We start from the raw sequence: 17,252 nt of genomic DNA on the forward strand, positions 1-17,252 counted from the left end.
TACACACACGTTCAAGATGGAAGTAGTTTGAAGTTGTCGTGAGCCTGTCAATAAAGCTTGGTAAGCTAGCCGAAAACAAAACATGCAAAATAAGAGAGAATGTATACAAATTGAGGGATCGACCGTCCAATCAAGGCGAAACACGATGAGACAAAATAAGACAAGACAAAGACAGGACAGGAGCAAAGTGTATAAAGTAAGCAAAGCCTGCTGAGCAACAATTGCCTACGAGGCGCAGACAGAACGTGTGGCTGTACAGCGCTTTTATTGGGTCAGAGAGTAATAGGCGGGTCGGAGGTACAGGGTACCAAGTAGTCCTGGCACCCCAGGGCTTGGATACATGTATATGAGAAGGAAGAATTCAGCTTTGGATTGCGGCTTAGAGAAGGAAGAGGAAGAGAAAAAGGGCAAAACAAAGCCGGATTGAGGAGCCAAGACGACGAGGGAACAAAAAGGAACAGAAACGACAAGGATTCCACGATCGAGAAGCGAATCTCATGGGCTGCAAGGGTTCATGGAATCTTGCGGTGTTGCTGCATAGTATTACAAGGCTCCCTATATGCGCATAGATAGATGGTCGAGATTTGTCTCGATTCTTGGAAGACCTTTGGTGCTCTTTGTTTGTTTGGCCTGGGGGCGCGGCGCGAGGGGCATAGTATGCGACGGATGACGCGCAGGGGAGGGAAACAAGAAACGGGCTAGACGGGTTTGATGTGAGGACTGCAAACGATCAAGAGAGAGCCAGAGCGGGTAGGCTCTGTGTGCGGGTGTGATTGACGTTGGGATGTAGTTGCAGCTGTTTTGGGTACTGAGTAATGCCGTAGGTGAGGCGAGGAAGGGCGAAACGCTGACTAGGCCCCCCAGACCTAGACTCAAACCCAACGTGTGGGGGGGGGATCATGAATAAGTCGAAGCCATGGGAGGGATGGGGTGAGGTGTAAGTGGCAGTGAAAAGCAAAGGAGCCTCAAAGGGGAGATGTACAGACAGAGCAGAAGCAGCAGCAAGGAAAAGGAGGAGTAGGACAAAGTCCAAGAGGCAATTGCCCTAGGCTATATGCTTGTGCTGTGCAGTATTTGAATATTTTTTTGCTGCTCAATGGTTTGGGCAACTGCAATCTTATTTTGACCAAAGCTCGCGTCATTCTCTCGATTTTTGTCGAGACGGCTTTAAATATTTTTTAATTTATTTTCAATTAGTATTACTACGGCTTGTATCCCTCTCAGCCTTGTCCCTCTTTCTTTCCCATTATCTATCTTCTTTATCTTCCTGCTTGTCTCTGTTCTGGTTTCTATCTCTCCTTTCCTCTTTATCTTTGGCATTTCCGATTTATTCTTTTTTTTTTTCTCTGATAATAATTTGAGCTTCTTTTCGTCTTTTCTTCTTTCCATTTCTGCATTTCTTCCCTTCTTCGCTTCTTTTCCTCTTTGTGGTGATTCTACCATTGGTTTGCCTCCCAGTCGCCATTCACCATCACCGCTGTCGCCACTGATATTTATTTCTCTTCTTCACCCTGTCCTCCTACTCCCTCTCTCCCCTCCATCGCCATATACTTTGCCACTTGACGATCTTGACATCGCGAGTCCGGAAGCCTTCTCTTTTTAGTCTTATCCGTCTTGCTCTATCTGGCCAGCCTTGGCGAACCGTTTCTCCTGCATTCTTGAGCCGCCCCTCTCCCTTTCAATGGTTCTAGGCTTTAGTAGCGCCTTGGTGTCAAGGTTTGTTCTTGTGCCTCTCAACCTGGCTGAAGCTAGCGGCAGTCATGAGTCCCATCCCGACTTCATGCACCTGGTGGTGCTGGTGATGTCGGCTGTCCTGGAGGTGGTGTGCGTTAGTCTTCCCGGCTATATCATTGCCCGGATGGGCCATTTCGATGCGGAGCAGCAGAAGTTCTTGGCAAACCTGAACATGATGCTGTTTACACCCTGTCTTAGTAGGTCCTGCCTTGCTACCGGCTCTCTGTCATCCCCCCATTTGTGCTAACTCTGCCTTTTTTAGTCTTCACCAAGCTTGCCTCCCAGCTTAACGCCGACAAACTCATCGATCTTAGTATCATTCCCATTATTTTCTGCATCATGACCTTTGTGTCGTGGACTACCTCGCGCATTGTGGCCAAGGTTTTTGGCTTCAACAACCGCGCTTCCAACTTTGTCACCGCCATGGGTGTCTTTGGCAACTCAAACTCCTTGCCTATTTCTCTGATTCTATCGCTTTCGCAAACCCTCAAAGGCCTTCACTGGGATCGCATCCCCGGCGATAACGATGACGAAGTGGGCGCCCGCGGTATCCTCTACCTGCTCATCTTCCAGCAACTTGGCCAGCTAGTGCGCTGGAGCTGGGGATACCATGTTCTTCTAGCTCCCAAGAGCAAGTACCCTGAGTACCAAAACGAGTTCCTTGAGGAGGGCCGCACCAGTGGTGCTCCCACTGAAATTGGCTACAGCAACTCTACCGACGATCTTAGCAGCTATGACCCTCCTGGTCGTACCCCGATAGCTTCCTCTTCCCGCGCTTCGCGCGCCTCGCCGGAACATTCTGACGATGAAGACGACCTGGATAGTACCCACTTTGCCGTTTACAAGCGCTCAAATGACTCCCAGCGTCCATTGCTGGCCCCCGACGATGAGATCTCGCCCCGACCTTCGTTTGATGGGCATGCCATTGCCTTCCGTAGCTACAGTTATCAGCAGCAGCAGCAGCAGTCAAACCTCCTTTCCCGCGTTGGCCAATTCCTTACCGCTCCTCTCAGTTATTTCTACAATTCTATGCCCCTCATTATCCAGTCTGCCTTGTCTAGCCTCAAGGGTGTCCTGATCCGCTTCCTGGCGGGCGTTTGGGATTTCATGAACCCGCCGCTATGGGCTATGCTCTTCGCCATTATCGTGGCGTCGGTGCCTTCGCTGCAGAAGATTTTCTTCGAAGAGGGATCCTTTGTCAACAACTCGGTCAGCAGCGCTATCAAGTCGACCGGAGGCGTTGCTGTGCCGTTAATTCTTGTCATTCTTGGCGCTAATCTTGCCCGCAACACTCAAAATACCACCAACGTTGACCCCGAGGAAGAGGAGTTTGGCGGCAAGCTCCTGGTGGCCTGCCTTATTAGTCGTATGGTACTGCCGACTGTCGTTATGGCCCCCATTCTTGCCATGATTGCCAAGTTTGTGCCCATCAGCATTCTTGATGACCCTATCTTCATCATTGTGTGCTTCCTGCTCACCGGAGCTCCCAGTGCGCTGCAGCTAGCTCAGATTTGCCAGATTAACAACGTGTACGAGGGCGTTATGTCCAAGGTGCTCTTCCAGAGTTATGTCGTTTGGATCCTGCCGTCGACCCTGGTTCTGGTTATGTGTGCCCTAGAGGTTGTTGAGTGGGCAAGCATGTCCTAAAATTTGGATAGGCAGAGTGCGGATAAATGGATAGCATGTAGTGTGGTATCTACTCTGTCTTCTATTTCATGCCTCGGCAATCCTTTTTCTTTGTCTTTTTTACTCTCATTCATTTTCTCTCATCTTTCCTTTTTGTTTATTCCAAGACCCAAAATGTCGCGTTTCCTTTTTCTTCATAACAGCTTGTTTTTTGCCGTCGTTCTGTTTGCCTTAGCTTTTGCTACTGGAATTTCTTTTGTTGACTCTTCCCATGCTCGTGTATTTGTATCAGACTTGTTCATTTTTTTAGAAGTTAGAGAATCAGTTGCTTGAATTACCAAATAGCCAGCAGTTAGTTGGTTGGCGTATGCTCCGTTGATACACTGTCTTTATGTAAGAGACGTGAAGTTTGTGAAAGTGTGATGCCCAAGTGGCTGGTGAAGCATGATTTTGCGTAATATCCTTCTCTTTCCCCTCACTGTTGTTGGCTCTCTGTTTTCTTGCTTTTCATGCTGTCCCTCCTAGCTAACAAATCGCATTTTCAGCTATGCATGCCCGCCGCATTGTTACCGTTCTTGGCCACAACTTCCACGTCCCGAACAGAACCCTTCCAATCACTGACTCGGACATCCTTGATATCAACCAGCAGCACGCTCACTTCTTCGCCAGCTACAAAACACTCTCTACCCCCATCTTCAGCACGATTGTCGCTGTCATGATCATGATTGAAAGAGAGACCGTTTTCGGTGAAGGTATTGTTTTCAAGATGCTTGCTGCGGAAAAATTCCTCTTCGGGCGAGCCTGGCTTTAGCATGCGTGCGCTGCCGTTGATGGTGGCGCTTATGCTTGACATGGCGCTGGAGTTGAGATTAGCTAGTAAGGTGGCCAAAGATGAGCGGGATTCGGGCGTGGGCGAGCCACCAGAGAGTCGGCGTGATGACGTAGGAGGACGGTGAGAGACCCCTGTAGCAGACATGGGTTAGAAGGGCCGCATTATAACGCACGCTCGGAGAAGGGGTGGAACGATGGGATGAAGCGAAAGGCGGGCGTAGCGGCGGCTTACAGTCATGAACTAGCAGAGACACATTGGGGTTCCCAATAATGTTGTGCACCTTTTTTGATTCCGGATTGCTCGTCATAACTATCACTGGCAACTGGGAATAGGGTGAAGACGGGAGGTATGTGTAGTTCATAAGCGAGACGTGGGGTTGGTTGTTATTACAGGTCGCAAGATGGAGCTAGTAGCAGAGTAGCGCAGACTATTAGCAAGAATCCACGGGCAGATATGTAAGCTGGAGGGCAGCTGCAGGGCGTCAGAAGCTCATACAAAGCGCGCGTTTTCAAGGCATTGAACAACATCGTGAGGCAAGCTGGTAGTTTGCACTAGATTATTCTCACCAAGTGAAGCTTCGGAGTTTAACGGATTCTGGGCCATGGTGGCGACGCGACGATTCTGTTGATGGGAAAAGAACGAATGACTGGAAAAGCGATGAGTAATGAAAGGCGGTGGTGTGACGAGGCGTAGAAAATAAAGGGAGGCGGTGAATAAACTTGTCGTAATCCAAGAAGTGTGGTGCCATGAAGAAGAGCCCAAGTTTGGTTATACTGTAAGCCTGAGTAGCCTGAGCCTGCTTACTAAGGAGGGCTACGGAAGCTCCACTTGCACGAGTATCCTAAGCTGTGATTGGATGACCAGGCCGCATCGTCGTTTTCTTCAGCTATCAATACTGCGGCTCTACAACTTGTGAATCCGTACGCTGCTTTCAAGCTCTCGAGGCTTCAAACTCACGCACACACACACACACACACACACATGTTAATTCTTTACTCATGTTCGTATTCAATCTACACAATTTATTATTTGAAGGTTGTCATGAGTGGGGCAATATCGGTTACACGACAACCCCATCCCTTAGTAAGAACGTGGAGGGGAGGGGGAGCACCAACAGGTGTTTTGGTAAAAACCGTACCCCCTCGACCCCTTTGACGCCAACTCCTCCAGCTCTCCTGCATGCATGCTCAATATTTCTAGATGTGGCCAGCTCTCTAGTACTGTCGACTCCAGCCCAAGTCGCCAAACCCTGCTGCTCTTCAGCGCTAACTAGACAGCACAGTCTAGCCAGGCCCTGGCCCCAGCCTGCTCCCGCCCTATTGACTTCCCCCCCCATTTGTTTTGCTCCCGCTTTTGCGGCTCAGCGACAAGCAGAACACTCCTTCTTTGAAGACCTGCCCAAACGGATCACAGTGAAATGTTAGTTTAGAGGTTTCTATTAGTTCTCGGTCAGTTTTGTACTCACATGTGACCCTTGTCGGGCTTACTGTTGCGCACCACAATTAGTTGCTCATGGCGCGTGGTTTTGGAGTGGTGGTGGTGGTGATGCTTGCTCTTCTTCTTATCCTTAGCAAGCCGGTCGCTTAGGGACTCAATCTGGATCTTGTACTGTACGCCCTCGGTCTTGAGCAGGGTCACATGGTTCGTCATCGCGGTCAGCTCATTTTGAAGTCGCTCTATATCCTTGGTGGCGCTGATCCATTCAAACTCGAGGCGTGAATTGTGGGCAGTAGCTTCGGCCAGCTGCATTTCCAAAGATTCCTTAGCCTGCTTAAGAATAACAATCTCGGTGGCAGCATTAGTCTTCTTGTCTACCTGGCCCTGAAGCTTGTCGTTGGTGGCTGTCAGCTCTGCCAACTGGGCATCCAGAGCGTCCTTGGCTGAATTTAGCTGTGCAATGCTCTCCTGTGCGGCCGCAAGGCTTTCCTCCAGACCAGCAGCCTTGGCAGCCATGGCCTCGGCTTCACCAGTAGCCGCACCCAGCTTAGACTCAGTGTCGCCCTTTTCGGCTTCGACAGTCGACAGGCTGGCTTTGGTAGCCTCGAGATCTTGCGCCAGGGCGTTCTCTTTATCGGTGGAAGATGCGTTCAGGGCGTCCAACTGGGAACGGAAGCCGTCTGCATCGGCCTTGGCAGCGTCTAGAGCAGCAGTCAGTTCGGAAACCTGGGCCGCGAGATTTGTAGCGGCTTCTTCTGCAGACTTGTCAGCAGCAGCGGTAGCAGCCGCCGCTTCCAGCTCAGCCTTGGCTGTTGCAAGGTCGGCCTGGACAGCAGCAAGTTCGGCTTCCAGGCCACCTTTGCTCTCAGTGACTGCATCCAAGTTGTTTTTAGACTCGGCGGCCGCAGACTCAAATTCAGCCAGGCTGGCCTTAAGGCCCTCGGAAACAGACTCTAGTTCGGCAAGCTTCTCGTCGTGACCGACGCAAACTTCCTTTTGCGCAGTGAGCTGGGCCTCAAGCCGCTCCTTGGCACTGTTGATGGTCTCGTTGGTTGACGTGAGTGCCTTGTTCTGTAGCTGAAGACTAGCAACGACCTGGATAAGAGCGCTGGTTTGCATGCCGTATACGGTATTGGAATGTTCAGGGTCTTCCGCCACCTTGAGCTTCTGCTTCTGGCCCTCAAGCTCATCCTGAAGAGCCTTAAGCTGCTCGTGGGCTTCGGTGACTTGGGCCATCATCTTTTCCTTATCGGCAGCATCAGCCTCGAGATTCTTGACAGCTTCCTCGCGCTCGGCCACCTCCTTCTGCAGTGTTTCAAAGGCATTAGCCTGTTTCTGTAGTCGACTTCGCAGTTGTGACACAGTCACCTGGTCTTGTTGTGCGTCGGCCTCAAGCTCAGCAAAGTCCTCGCGAAGTGCAATCAACTCGTCGCGAGTATCATTAAGATCCTCGCCAATAAACTCGCGCTCACGAGCGCTCGCCCGTTTTTCTTGCCGAAACCGACGCTTGACTTTGGCGAGCTCAGCCCGCACCTTGTCTAGCTCGGCCAGTGTGGCATAGAGAGCAGCATCGCTTTGGTCCTTTTTAGATCTGAGATCAGCCATTTCCTCCTCGGTAATGGTGGGGAGAGATGCCATCAATCGTCGGTCCCGACGGACTAATGGGCGATCGCCATAATCGGAATATGAATAGCCTCCCTCAGAAGAAGGGTAGCGACGACGGCGAGAGACGGTTCTGTCATTCGAAAGAACGACTGGGGCCGGCTCCGCTGGAGAGTCAGGATGGCGGACCTGGATCGTCAATACACGGCCTTTGGGAGATCGGCCAACGGAGATGACGGAGGCCGGGCCAGCGGAACGAGTCCCTCCTCTGTTGGACGAGGGACCTCTATAAGACAGCGGCCCTCTGTTTGATAGAGGCCCCATATATGAAAGAGGTCCCCTATGCGATGGAGGCCCTTTGTTTGATGACGGCCCTCTATTCGATGGCGGCCCTCTGTTCGATGGCGGTTCTCTGTCCGACGGCGGCCCTCTGTTTGATGGAGGCCCTCTGTGGGATAGAGTTCCTCTGTATGATGGGGGCTTGGTGCCAAAGCGACGTGGGGCTACTGCCCGGTTAGAGCGACCAGAGCGGCTAATGACGGACCCGGGCCCAGGCCCAGAATCAGCACGGGATCCAGGTCCGGTTCCTGGGCGATGGCGGAAGAACGAGGACCTGCTTGGGGCGTATTCTGAGGCAGTGACATCGCTATCAGACTCTTCAGCCCATGCATCGTCAGAATCGGTAATGCCACCCCCCTCGTTAGTATCATAGCCTTGCGCTGCGTTTTCAATAGCCCTATTTTGCGATGTAGGCCGGGTGGGGGGCGGCGAGGGAATGCCTGCATGGGGGAGCCGGGCCATTGGAAGGCCGGTGTTGTCATATCCCATTTGGGGAGTAGGAAGAAAACCATTACTAGGACCCATGCTGCTGTGCTCGTAAGTCAGTTCAAGCCGCTCGTTGCGTTCTCGCAGCTCGTCAAAGCCCATAACGCCCTCCTCGGGCATGGGAAGGGCTGGTTTGAAGTTGACATCATTGGAAGTCACACGCGTAAGTCGGTCTCTAAGTCGTTCAGGATCCGGGCCGGACTGGTATCCTGCTGAGTACGAAGTACTGCAGGTGGTTGTTGCTGCCATGTATGTTGTGGTGGTGGATGGCTCAGGCATATCTCGCATCTCGATACGCTTGACGCGATTTGGAGGCGGAGACGGTGTTCGGGAGCGGGGAGGATGCTGGGATCGCTCAGTTGTGTCGGAAAGAAAACGTCGAAGGAACATTGTGTGGGGATTTTGTGTATATGTGTATATGTGTATATGCGCGTGTGTGTGTGTGTATGTGTATGAGTAGGTGTGTGGTATGTATGGTGTGTGTGTGTGTGTGTGTGTGTAAGTACGATGTGTGTATCAAGGAATGGGGTAAAAAAGAAATCAGAAATCAAGCTTGTGACGACAAACAGCGTGAGAAAAGAATATGAACCGTGGAAGCTGAACGGACGGAACGACGTATGAAATAAAAAGCAAAGGGCGTCCAAGAACAACTGTCCCAAATCGAGGTGTGAATACCAAGGGGGTCTAAAGAACTGTTACTTGGTATAGATAGACCCCGTGGGCACAGCAAAAGAAGAGAGAAAGAAAGTACGGAAGGCTAATAGCAGGCTTGATAAAGAAAATATCGGGGGGCGAGGATAACAAGTCTCGTAATCTATACAAACAAGGAGAAACACGAGGTTATAAAAAGATTATCGAGAGAGAAGGAAAAGGAGGGAAGTTTTTCTTGTTCAAGATTGTGCCTAGAAGAGAAATTAGACTCGAGTAGAAACGAGAAAATCAAGCTGAGAGGATGGGTAAATCCGTAGATATACACCTTTTTTTCTCCCTAATGCAAATGCACGTCACGGCCAAAAAGAGCACAATAATGGTGCTGTCATATGAGCCAAAGCAAAGCAAGGCCTCACTTCTTTGTCTATTCCTGAATCATTATCCGCCCTGAATAGCGATATAAAAAGGTCTTAAAAAAAAAAAGAAAGCGGCTAGGAAATAAGGAGGCACCAACCTAGCCAATCTACATCTACCCACCACCACATGAAGCGCATGAAGGACTGGGCTCAAAAGAAAAAGTAAAAAAAAAAAATCCATAAATTCGATGGACCGACCCAAAGGCTATGCAAAATGCTATAGTGACAAGCCTGCATTGTCCATGGGGCTTCTCAAACTGGGTCACAACTAAGAGACAGAAACAGGACTAGCCAACCAAAGAATGGGACTAGCTAAGCAAGCCCCATTGGCCTCATTCAGATACTTGTTAATCCTGGTGGCTTTACAATTAGGAGGGGAGGGGGGCATCCCCGGGGTTGGGCAGCAAGAAGAGATACGACCATTGTAAACAAAGCGCCGACAAGAGAAGCACAAGCACAGAATTAGCATAAATCAGACACAAATAGAGCCACTTAGAGCCAACAACTAAGTAGAGCCATCAGGATATCATCACGGCTTGGCCACTTAAACCATCATAATTGGGCTTGAAAATTACGCTGTGCCGGGCTCATTACATACTGATCAAACGAAAATAAATTAACGTCATCCGTTTCACGAAGCATACAACGGCGGGTTATTGCCACTATACTCAACTATACTGTATACCACTAGCCTGCTTGAGTCTACTCAACAGTAAATAAATATCGCTTCTTCGGCTATGAGGATTCCGTCTAGCGGCAATACACATACATCTCTGATATTTACAAATTGCTTGCCTGTTGTTTCTCAAAGCACCTCCGACTTGTCGGTGAGAGAAGCTGCAAGCTGCAAATCCTGGCGACTAGTAGTATTCAAGAAAAAAGGGCTGGGGCTAGGCCGAAATCGATGAGTACAATGCATGTTAGCTTGCTAAGGCCGCTGCCGCCGCCACCCAAATAAGAGCCCAAAAAGTGCAAGGGGCAAGGGGACAAGGATGGAAAGAGCGAGAAAGAGGAGAGAGAGGAGAGGAGAGAACATGGAAGAAACCTCCCTCAAACTTTGTTTATACACAGGTTTCTTTAAACATCCACATGTCACCAGGCCGAGGGCAAATCCAGGCCTGAATAGATGGTGAAAATTTGTATTTTCGAGGCGAGTTGCACCCATCATTTCTCATATTTCCGAGCTGCTTCGAGACAGGCCCTTTCCCCGCCTTTTTGAAGGCGTGGTGGGATACGATTGGCTAGGGCCTGCTAGCTGCATTTCCGCCTACATATTCTTGATGCTGAGATTTGCCATCCATGAAAATCCCGTCGGTGTGAGAAGAATCCATCGGTGAAAGCTGCGTGTACGCTACCTATACTTAAAGTATCCATATATGTTTCTGTATGTGTGTGTACGTACGTGTGTGTACTGATAATAATACAATATGCATTATCTCGCGAGCAGGAGCAGAGTAGTAATTAGGTTGGAGTCCAGACTCTTCTTGAGAGGCAAACGAGGAGAAACAACGGACGCGAAGGTTGTTTTCTATAGTTAATGGAGAGAAAAAAGTAGGTAAGCGTCAATATACACACATACTAATACATAACTACTTATAATTAATCCCCACATATGGATCCCTCACATAACGCACAGTGGTCAGGACAAACCCAACAACAACTTGAAAAGGACCGCATATGCTAGATGTTGTAGACTTATATAAGAGCCCGATGCGATGCCATGCTTGGAGTTATCCCTATCTCCCTATCTCCATGGCAGGACGAATGGATTTCTTTTCTACCGGAGTGTCGTTAGGGTGGCTCCTTCCTCAATTGGCATACCTTCCTACAACGTTTTTGTTCTTTCCAAAAGGGACTCGTCTCGAGTCTTCTCTTTCCCAAACTATCATGATGATGGAGCCTGCTCCTTCCTGATTACATCACAGTCATGGACTCAAGCCTTAGTCCCTGATGATATCATCACTCTGAACTTAATCTTTTTTTTTCACTATATTATGACCGAAATGGCTATTCTTCCTCTTGGTACATACCACTCGGCTTTTTTTTTTTTTCGTTGTGTTAGACGATGTGATCTTAGCGCCGACTTCAGCTGGAAACGTCACAAAATTCTAAAGCGCTTCATATAGGTCCTTAGGGTTATGCACAGGAATGTCTTGGACGGGCTGAGCTAATCCACGATCGCATTTGTACTAGTGTTCATAAACCTATGCACGTAACTAACAGATGTAGACTAACTTAGCCTATGGATAGTGAGGTGGGAGGTTTTCAAGATAGGACAAATTTTCTTTTCCTCTTATTGGATCTTTCTACTCAGACACATATATATATGCCTTGGGGCTCTTCTAACCTCATTCAATACGAAAAAATACATAAAAGAACATATAACTCACCAGACAGACGTATGAACAACACTGGGCCATGACTAACAACACCAGAGAGCAGCGCCCACTCTTGCGTCGGGAGTCTTCTACCCCCCATTACCAGACTTTGCCAGTGACGCCACCGCCCCTTGGCACCTCGCTGACGGCTCGGTCGTCATTTTCATCATTTCATGCACCTCGGCTGCCTCGGCTTCTCAGTTTCAAAAGTAGGCTTTCTTCGCCGCCATCAGCGTCACCTTCGTCGAATTCACTGCCCCAACAATGGCAGACGAAGCAACACCAGCGGCCAGGAAATCGTGGGTCATGGCATTTCCAATCAAGTTCGGAGTTCCGTGCGGACTTTGACCCTGGCATCTGCCCTTCTCATACTTCACCGCTTCCGTACAGGCAGTTGTGCATTCTAGCTCTGCTCTCTCTCAGCGAGCAGTCAGCCTTGAACTCGATGGGCCCATATCTACCGGCCATGCTTGAATCATTTCATGACGTGCCTTCAGACCAAGTATCGCTTTATATAGGGCTGCTGGCTTCCTCGTTTGCGCTGGCGCAGCTGTGTTCTAATTTTCTTTGGGGCTTTCTCTCTGATCGCATTGGGCGCAAGCCCGTTCTAATGATGGGCTCGCTTTTTCTGCTCTGCTCATGCGTTGGTTTTGGCTTCAGTACTAGCTTTCGCCAGGCTGTTATTTTGCAGACGGCCATGGGCGTGCTCAACGGAAATGCTGCTGTGTTCCCGTCAGTTGTGGGAGAGCTGACAGATCGGAGTAACCAAAGCACAGCATTTACTTGGCTACCGATTGTATACTCGCTGGGCTCTATTACAGGCCCTGCTATGGGCGGCCTTTTTGCAGGGCGATACAGCGAGAAATACCCATATGCAGCACCCAACCTTTTCAGTGCAGGGCTACTAGCCATCACCTTGTTAGTGGTGGGAGTAGGCTTTAGAGAGCCTGATCATGGCCACTTGCCTAGAAGTGGCCGTGAGCGCCACAAGACGCTTCTGGAATGCCTCCCCGATTCACTTAGGAGCTTTGTCAGGCGGTACGCAGACTCTTTTCTATTTGCAGTGTCTAATGTGAGAATAAATAACAGGAATACAGCATCAGCTTCCGGGGCGCTGGCCAATGGCAACGAGCGGAACAACGCAGAGGCAGAAGTGGGAGCACAAGAAACTACAGAAACAGAAGAAGAAAGTGACGTCGCCAGCGTCAAATCACAGACCTCATTTTTTAGTCGTACAACTGTCTTACTTCTCGCCTCGTACTTCATCTTCCAACTGTGTAGCGTTGCCTTTGCAACTCTGTACCCCGTCTTTGCTGCATCTCCGGCCCCCGCCGGCCGCAGCCTCGATCCTGCGACCATTGGGCTGCTAATGACCATAGCCGGCTTTGTCACCATGGGGTTTCAAGCCTTTATCTTTCCGACGATCAAGACTGAACACGGGAATATCGGTACTTATCGCTTTGCAGTATTAGGGCTGGCCGTCAGCCTGGCCTTGATGCCACTAGTAGGCTATCTTAGCGAGGATAAAGAAACTCTGGCGTGGAACAATCTGCTTATATACGGCGAGATTAGTACGGTGTTGGTATGCAAGAACATATGCATTGTTGGGGGGCTGTCGAGTATTATGCTGCTGGTGAGTTATGCACCCCCATCGGGGGTTTTTTTTCAGAGAATGCCAGAGAGGAAGAAAGAAACAACCTTGCCTAACCACATGCCGATATCCACAGATCAACAATTCTTGTCCTGACAGCCAAAATCTTGGTGCTTTGTACGGTATTGCCCAGAGCCTTTCTGCAGCAGGCAGAAGTCTCGGCCCGATTATTGCAGGTTCTATTTTTTCTTTTGCCGTTAATATTGCCCATGAGGGTGCCATGGTGGCCTGGTGCTTATTTTCAGCTATTGCTATGGGGGGTTGGCTTGGGAGTCTTGTCATTCATTGCCCGGAGCTTGAAAGTGACGATTACAGAGAGTCTCATAGAGCAGATATGATATGAAACCCTGGGTGGCGAAAGTCGCATCTATAAAATATATATGTGCTCGCTCTCACAGAGGTAGGCTTAGATATGTTGGTACACATCACTAGGTTGCTCTATATCACCAGTCCCTTTTTCCCTCTGCTACCATTCGCCCGTCAAGGCCAGCTTGCGAGAGCTCTCTCCAACTGCAATGCCGTATTTGCCATCAACTAACATTTCCCAGTTCTGTCGATGGACATTCCAGTAGCTCAAATCTCGTCTTGTCAAATTGAAGGCAACTGTCTTGACCTCGCCTACATCCAGCGTGACTTTATCAAACCCCCTTAAAACCCTAACTGGGAAGTCGATTTCGTGATGCATCGTCTCAGGGTAAGACAGATACAACTGGGGCACTGCTTTTCCTGCAAGGGACCCTGTATTCTTGACGTCAGCATAGACGATAAGGTGTGTTTCCCATAGGTCTGGATTGCCTCCCTCGGCACCGCCTGCCTCGGACAAGGGCTGTTGAACAAAATAGTCTTTGGGATATGGGTATTGGTCACTGGGTGTAGAGATGTTGTCTGAGGTGTCGAGATAGGGGTAAATGTATTTTTCCAGCCTTGCGAAACCATTGGGTAACAAAACCTGAGAGATATCAGGAATACTGGTATCGTACGATGGCGGGTCAGCAGCGTTAGGGGGTCGGGCTGCAGGAAAAGGGGACTTTTCTTTGACGGCCTCAATAACGAGATTGGAGAACTCAAAGTTAGTATACGATAGACCAAAGCCAAATTCAAAACGTGGCTCAATACCGCGCTTATCAAAATAGCGATAGTCAATGTACAGCCCTTTATCACTAAAGTCTTGTTGCGGAACAAGGCTATTTGGAAAGTACATTACTTGAGCGTCGGGGCCATAGTCCTCTAGCGATTTTCCAATGGTATAGGGCAAATGGCCGCTAGGATTATGGTTGCCAAAGAGCACATCAACCAAGGCATTGCCGCTTTCTTCTCCAGGCAGATTCGCTAATATAACAGCCTGGACGCCGGGCTTATCAATCCACTTCTCCATAACTACAGGACCAACGCTATGGATCACAACGATCGTTCGTCCCTTGCCATGGCCACAGCCCGCAGCCACATCACGAATTAAAGCATCGCCGCCAAGCTGCAGAAAAAGATCATTCCGGTCTCCACGAACTCCGTTCCAGGTTGTGAAGCCCTCGCCAGAGTCTGAATTGGAAAAGACGATACAAATGTCCTGGTCAAGTAGGCCCGGATTCTTTTTGAATACGGGGTCGTTGGTTATTACCTCAGTTAACTCCACCTTTTTTGGGTCAAACTCGCGCTTGAGAGCTTCCAAGGGAGTAACAAGAAACGGAAAGTTGACAGCTCCACTGCCCCAGCCCGAGGCAAGCGTGCCCTGGTTGCATCCACGGTCCGGGCAAACATTTGGACCATCCCCGGGGCCAGCATCGGCTCCAAAAATAGCAATACGGACTTTTCCTGAAGACCGCGAAGTGTCTGACGGCGACGACGATGCTGTTAAGCCGTCCCGACTTAGAGGGAGTATGCCTTCGTTCTTCAAAAGCACAGTTCCTTCGGCGGCCACTTCTCGAGCCAGATTATTATGATCTTGCTGCACATCAACAAATTTGTTGACTTCGACTAGTTCTTGCTCAGAGGGGCTTGCTGGAGCTAACTTGCCATACTTTTCATCAGTCCAGGAAGAAAAGTTGGGTCCCTTGCGATCGAACAAGGTTTCGTCATCTTGGCCAAGCTGATACCATGCCGCAACAATGCGCGTGACCATGTCGTTTATGCGCTCTAAAGGTACGGAGCCATTAAGCACAGACTTGCTTAGCTCTGAACCCCATAGAGACTTGCCATCCATCCAGGCAATTCCGTCTCCAGGCATGGACATGTCAAGCCCTGCAAGAGCAGAACCGACACCAGATCTCTGGGCTAGCCAGTCGGACATGACAAAACCCTGGAAGCCCATTTCATCTTTGAGGATTCCGTTTAATAGCTTCGAGTTGCCACAAGCATACGAGTTATTAACCATGTTGTACGAGCACATAATACTGGCAACACCAGCTTTGATAGCATCTGCAAAAGGCCAGGCGTAAAGTTCATGGAGAACACGGTCATTAACATTGGACGAAAGCGAATTTGGAAGAGCCCATTCCCATCCTTGGCGGAAGTGCTCTTGCTCATTGGCTACAAAGTGTTTAACAGTAGCCATAACGTGCTCTGACTGAATGCCTTTGAGTGTTTCGGCTCCTGCTATACCCTGGAGATATGGGTCAGCGCCAAAACCCTCCCAATTGCGGCCGCCAGCAGGCATACGACCAAGTGGGCCAACACAGGGCGAAAGCAGCACATTAATCCCCTTGAGCCGGGCCTCCAGACCATGGGCCTTACCACGAGCATACATAAGATCGCGATTCCATGTGGCACCAACGGTGATGCCAGCCGGGAAAGCTGTTGAGTTTGTCGTGAAGCGGACGCCGAGGGGGCCGTCTTGTAGAGCCAGCTGAGGGAAGCCTACATTTACGGCAGGCCCGGTATTCCCAACAGCAAGGCCCATACTCCAACCAGTACCAGTAGTAACGTTGACCTTTTCGGCTAGAGTCATTTGAGAGACAAGCTTTTGGGCTTTCTGGTAGCTAGTCGCCCAGGTTGAAGTAGTTCCACCAACAGGGCTTGGGTACCACGGCGGGGAATGACCATCAAGAGGAGCCTGCGTGTATTTGCGGTAGACAATCAGAGATACGCCAGAGATCACAACCCAAAGCACCGAAATCACGCATACAACAATTAGAAAGCAGTTTAGGCGAGAGTTTCCATTCGTCTGAGAGGGTATAATCAAATCGCCATCGTCGTCCCGGTCGCGATTGCGGGTTTGGCCAGAAATAAGGCCCTGGTTGTCGTCATCATCGTCATCATCGTCATCATCATAGTCATGTCTAGGACTAGAATCTCTGGGATCGGTGCTGTCATCATAGACATCTGAAGTGCTTAATCTATTCGCATCAAGATTGTTGCCGTTGGATGTGCTTAAGGCCTGTTTCGGATATCGGCCAAGTCGGGTAGAGTCCAGGAACCCGTCTGGGCTAAGGTGGCCAGAGTCGAAAGAAGAGTGCGATTCGTCGCTGGTGTTGCTGTCTCGGCGGCCAAGAAGCCGCTCTGAGCCGGGCTTCATGATGTGTTGTTAGGTAAGAAGGATTGGGTGGGGTTAGATCAGGCTGGAGGAAGTTGATGGTCCCGCTAGAGCCACAAGGCCATGTACTCGCTAACAGGTGCGCATACACATTAAGACAAGGACAGAGCAATCAATCATTAAACGAACAAGTGATACTAAGGCGGTCTAGCGAGAGTTTGGCGGTGTCAGCATGAATAGATGTAAGTGTTGGTGCAGCCGAGGTAGTATTCAGTATTAAGGAGGCTGGGCCTTGAACTGAGGCTGGGTTGAGGCTAAAGGAGGGCGTGTCGCCCGCTTAGGTGAAATGAGAGGGAAGGACTCGCCGAGATACAGTTCATAGTTAGCGTAAAAGTCTGGATAATTGGGAGGAAGGGAAGTTATTGTGCAGAATGGGGGGTGCATCAGGGGTAGGGGGTGTGCTTGAACTAAAGAAGAAGTCTTAGGATGTCTGTTCTTTGTTGAGGCTCTTATCAGATAAGCAGCCCCACACTGGCTTAGAATGGACAAATTGCTACAGGAAAGGTGGATCCATACCAAGCGAGCGGTCTGCACTATTACTGCACACTGCGCATAAAAGTGTATACATACTTTT

The 17,252-nt window shown here is 49.7% G+C and overlaps 5 protein-coding genes across 5 annotated transcripts; 2 read left to right on the top strand and 3 right to left on the bottom strand.

Moving 5' to 3' along the window:
• Positions 1-1,681: 1,681 nt before the first annotated feature.
• HOO65_050758 (membrane transporter) lies at positions 1,682-3,381 on the top strand (the record flags this gene model as incomplete). The annotated part of the gene is made up of 2 exons (XM_071003312.1): positions 1,682-1,931; positions 1,997-3,381. The coding sequence occupies 2 exons, from the start codon at positions 1,682-1,684 to the stop codon at positions 3,379-3,381; spliced, it is 1,635 nt and encodes a 544-aa protein (XP_070858817.1).
• Positions 3,382-3,901: 520 nt separating this feature from the next.
• HOO65_050759 (Pyridoxamine 5'-phosphate oxidase -like protein) lies at positions 3,902-4,336 on the bottom strand (the record flags this gene model as incomplete). Its single annotated transcript, XM_071001014.1, has 1 exon — positions 3,902-4,336. The coding sequence occupies one exon, from the start codon at positions 4,334-4,336 to the stop codon at positions 3,902-3,904; it is 435 nt and encodes a 144-aa protein (XP_070858818.1).
• Positions 4,337-5,653: 1,317 nt separating this feature from the next.
• Positions 5,654-8,446, bottom strand: HOO65_050760 (Collagen alpha-2(I) chain; the record flags this gene model as incomplete). Its single annotated transcript, XM_071001015.1, has 1 exon — positions 5,654-8,446. The coding sequence occupies one exon, from the start codon at positions 8,444-8,446 to the stop codon at positions 5,654-5,656; it is 2,793 nt and encodes a 930-aa protein (XP_070858819.1).
• A 3,665-nt stretch (positions 8,447-12,111) lies between these two features.
• HOO65_050761 (MFS transporter) lies at positions 12,112-13,248 on the top strand (the record flags this gene model as incomplete). Its single annotated transcript, XM_071003451.1, has 4 exons — positions 12,112-12,419; positions 12,471-12,539; positions 12,591-13,072; positions 13,229-13,248. The coding sequence occupies 4 exons, from the start codon at positions 12,112-12,114 to the stop codon at positions 13,246-13,248; spliced, it is 879 nt and encodes a 292-aa protein (XP_070858820.1).
• A 370-nt stretch (positions 13,249-13,618) lies between these two features.
• On the bottom strand, positions 13,619-16,660 carry HOO65_050762 (putative beta-glucosidase E; the record flags this gene model as incomplete). The annotated part of the gene is made up of 1 exon (XM_071001016.1): positions 13,619-16,660. One exon carries the CDS (start codon positions 16,658-16,660, stop codon positions 13,619-13,621), a length of 3,042 nt encoding a protein of 1,013 aa, XP_070858821.1.
• Positions 16,661-17,252: the final 592 nt, after the last annotated feature.

The sequence above is a fragment of the Ceratocystis lukuohia genome, assembly GCF_044167205.1.
Source record: "Ceratocystis lukuohia strain C4212 chromosome Unknown Supercontig5_pilon, whole genome shotgun sequence".
NCBI lineage: Eukaryota > Fungi > Ascomycota > Sordariomycetes > Microascales > Ceratocystidaceae > Ceratocystis > Ceratocystis lukuohia.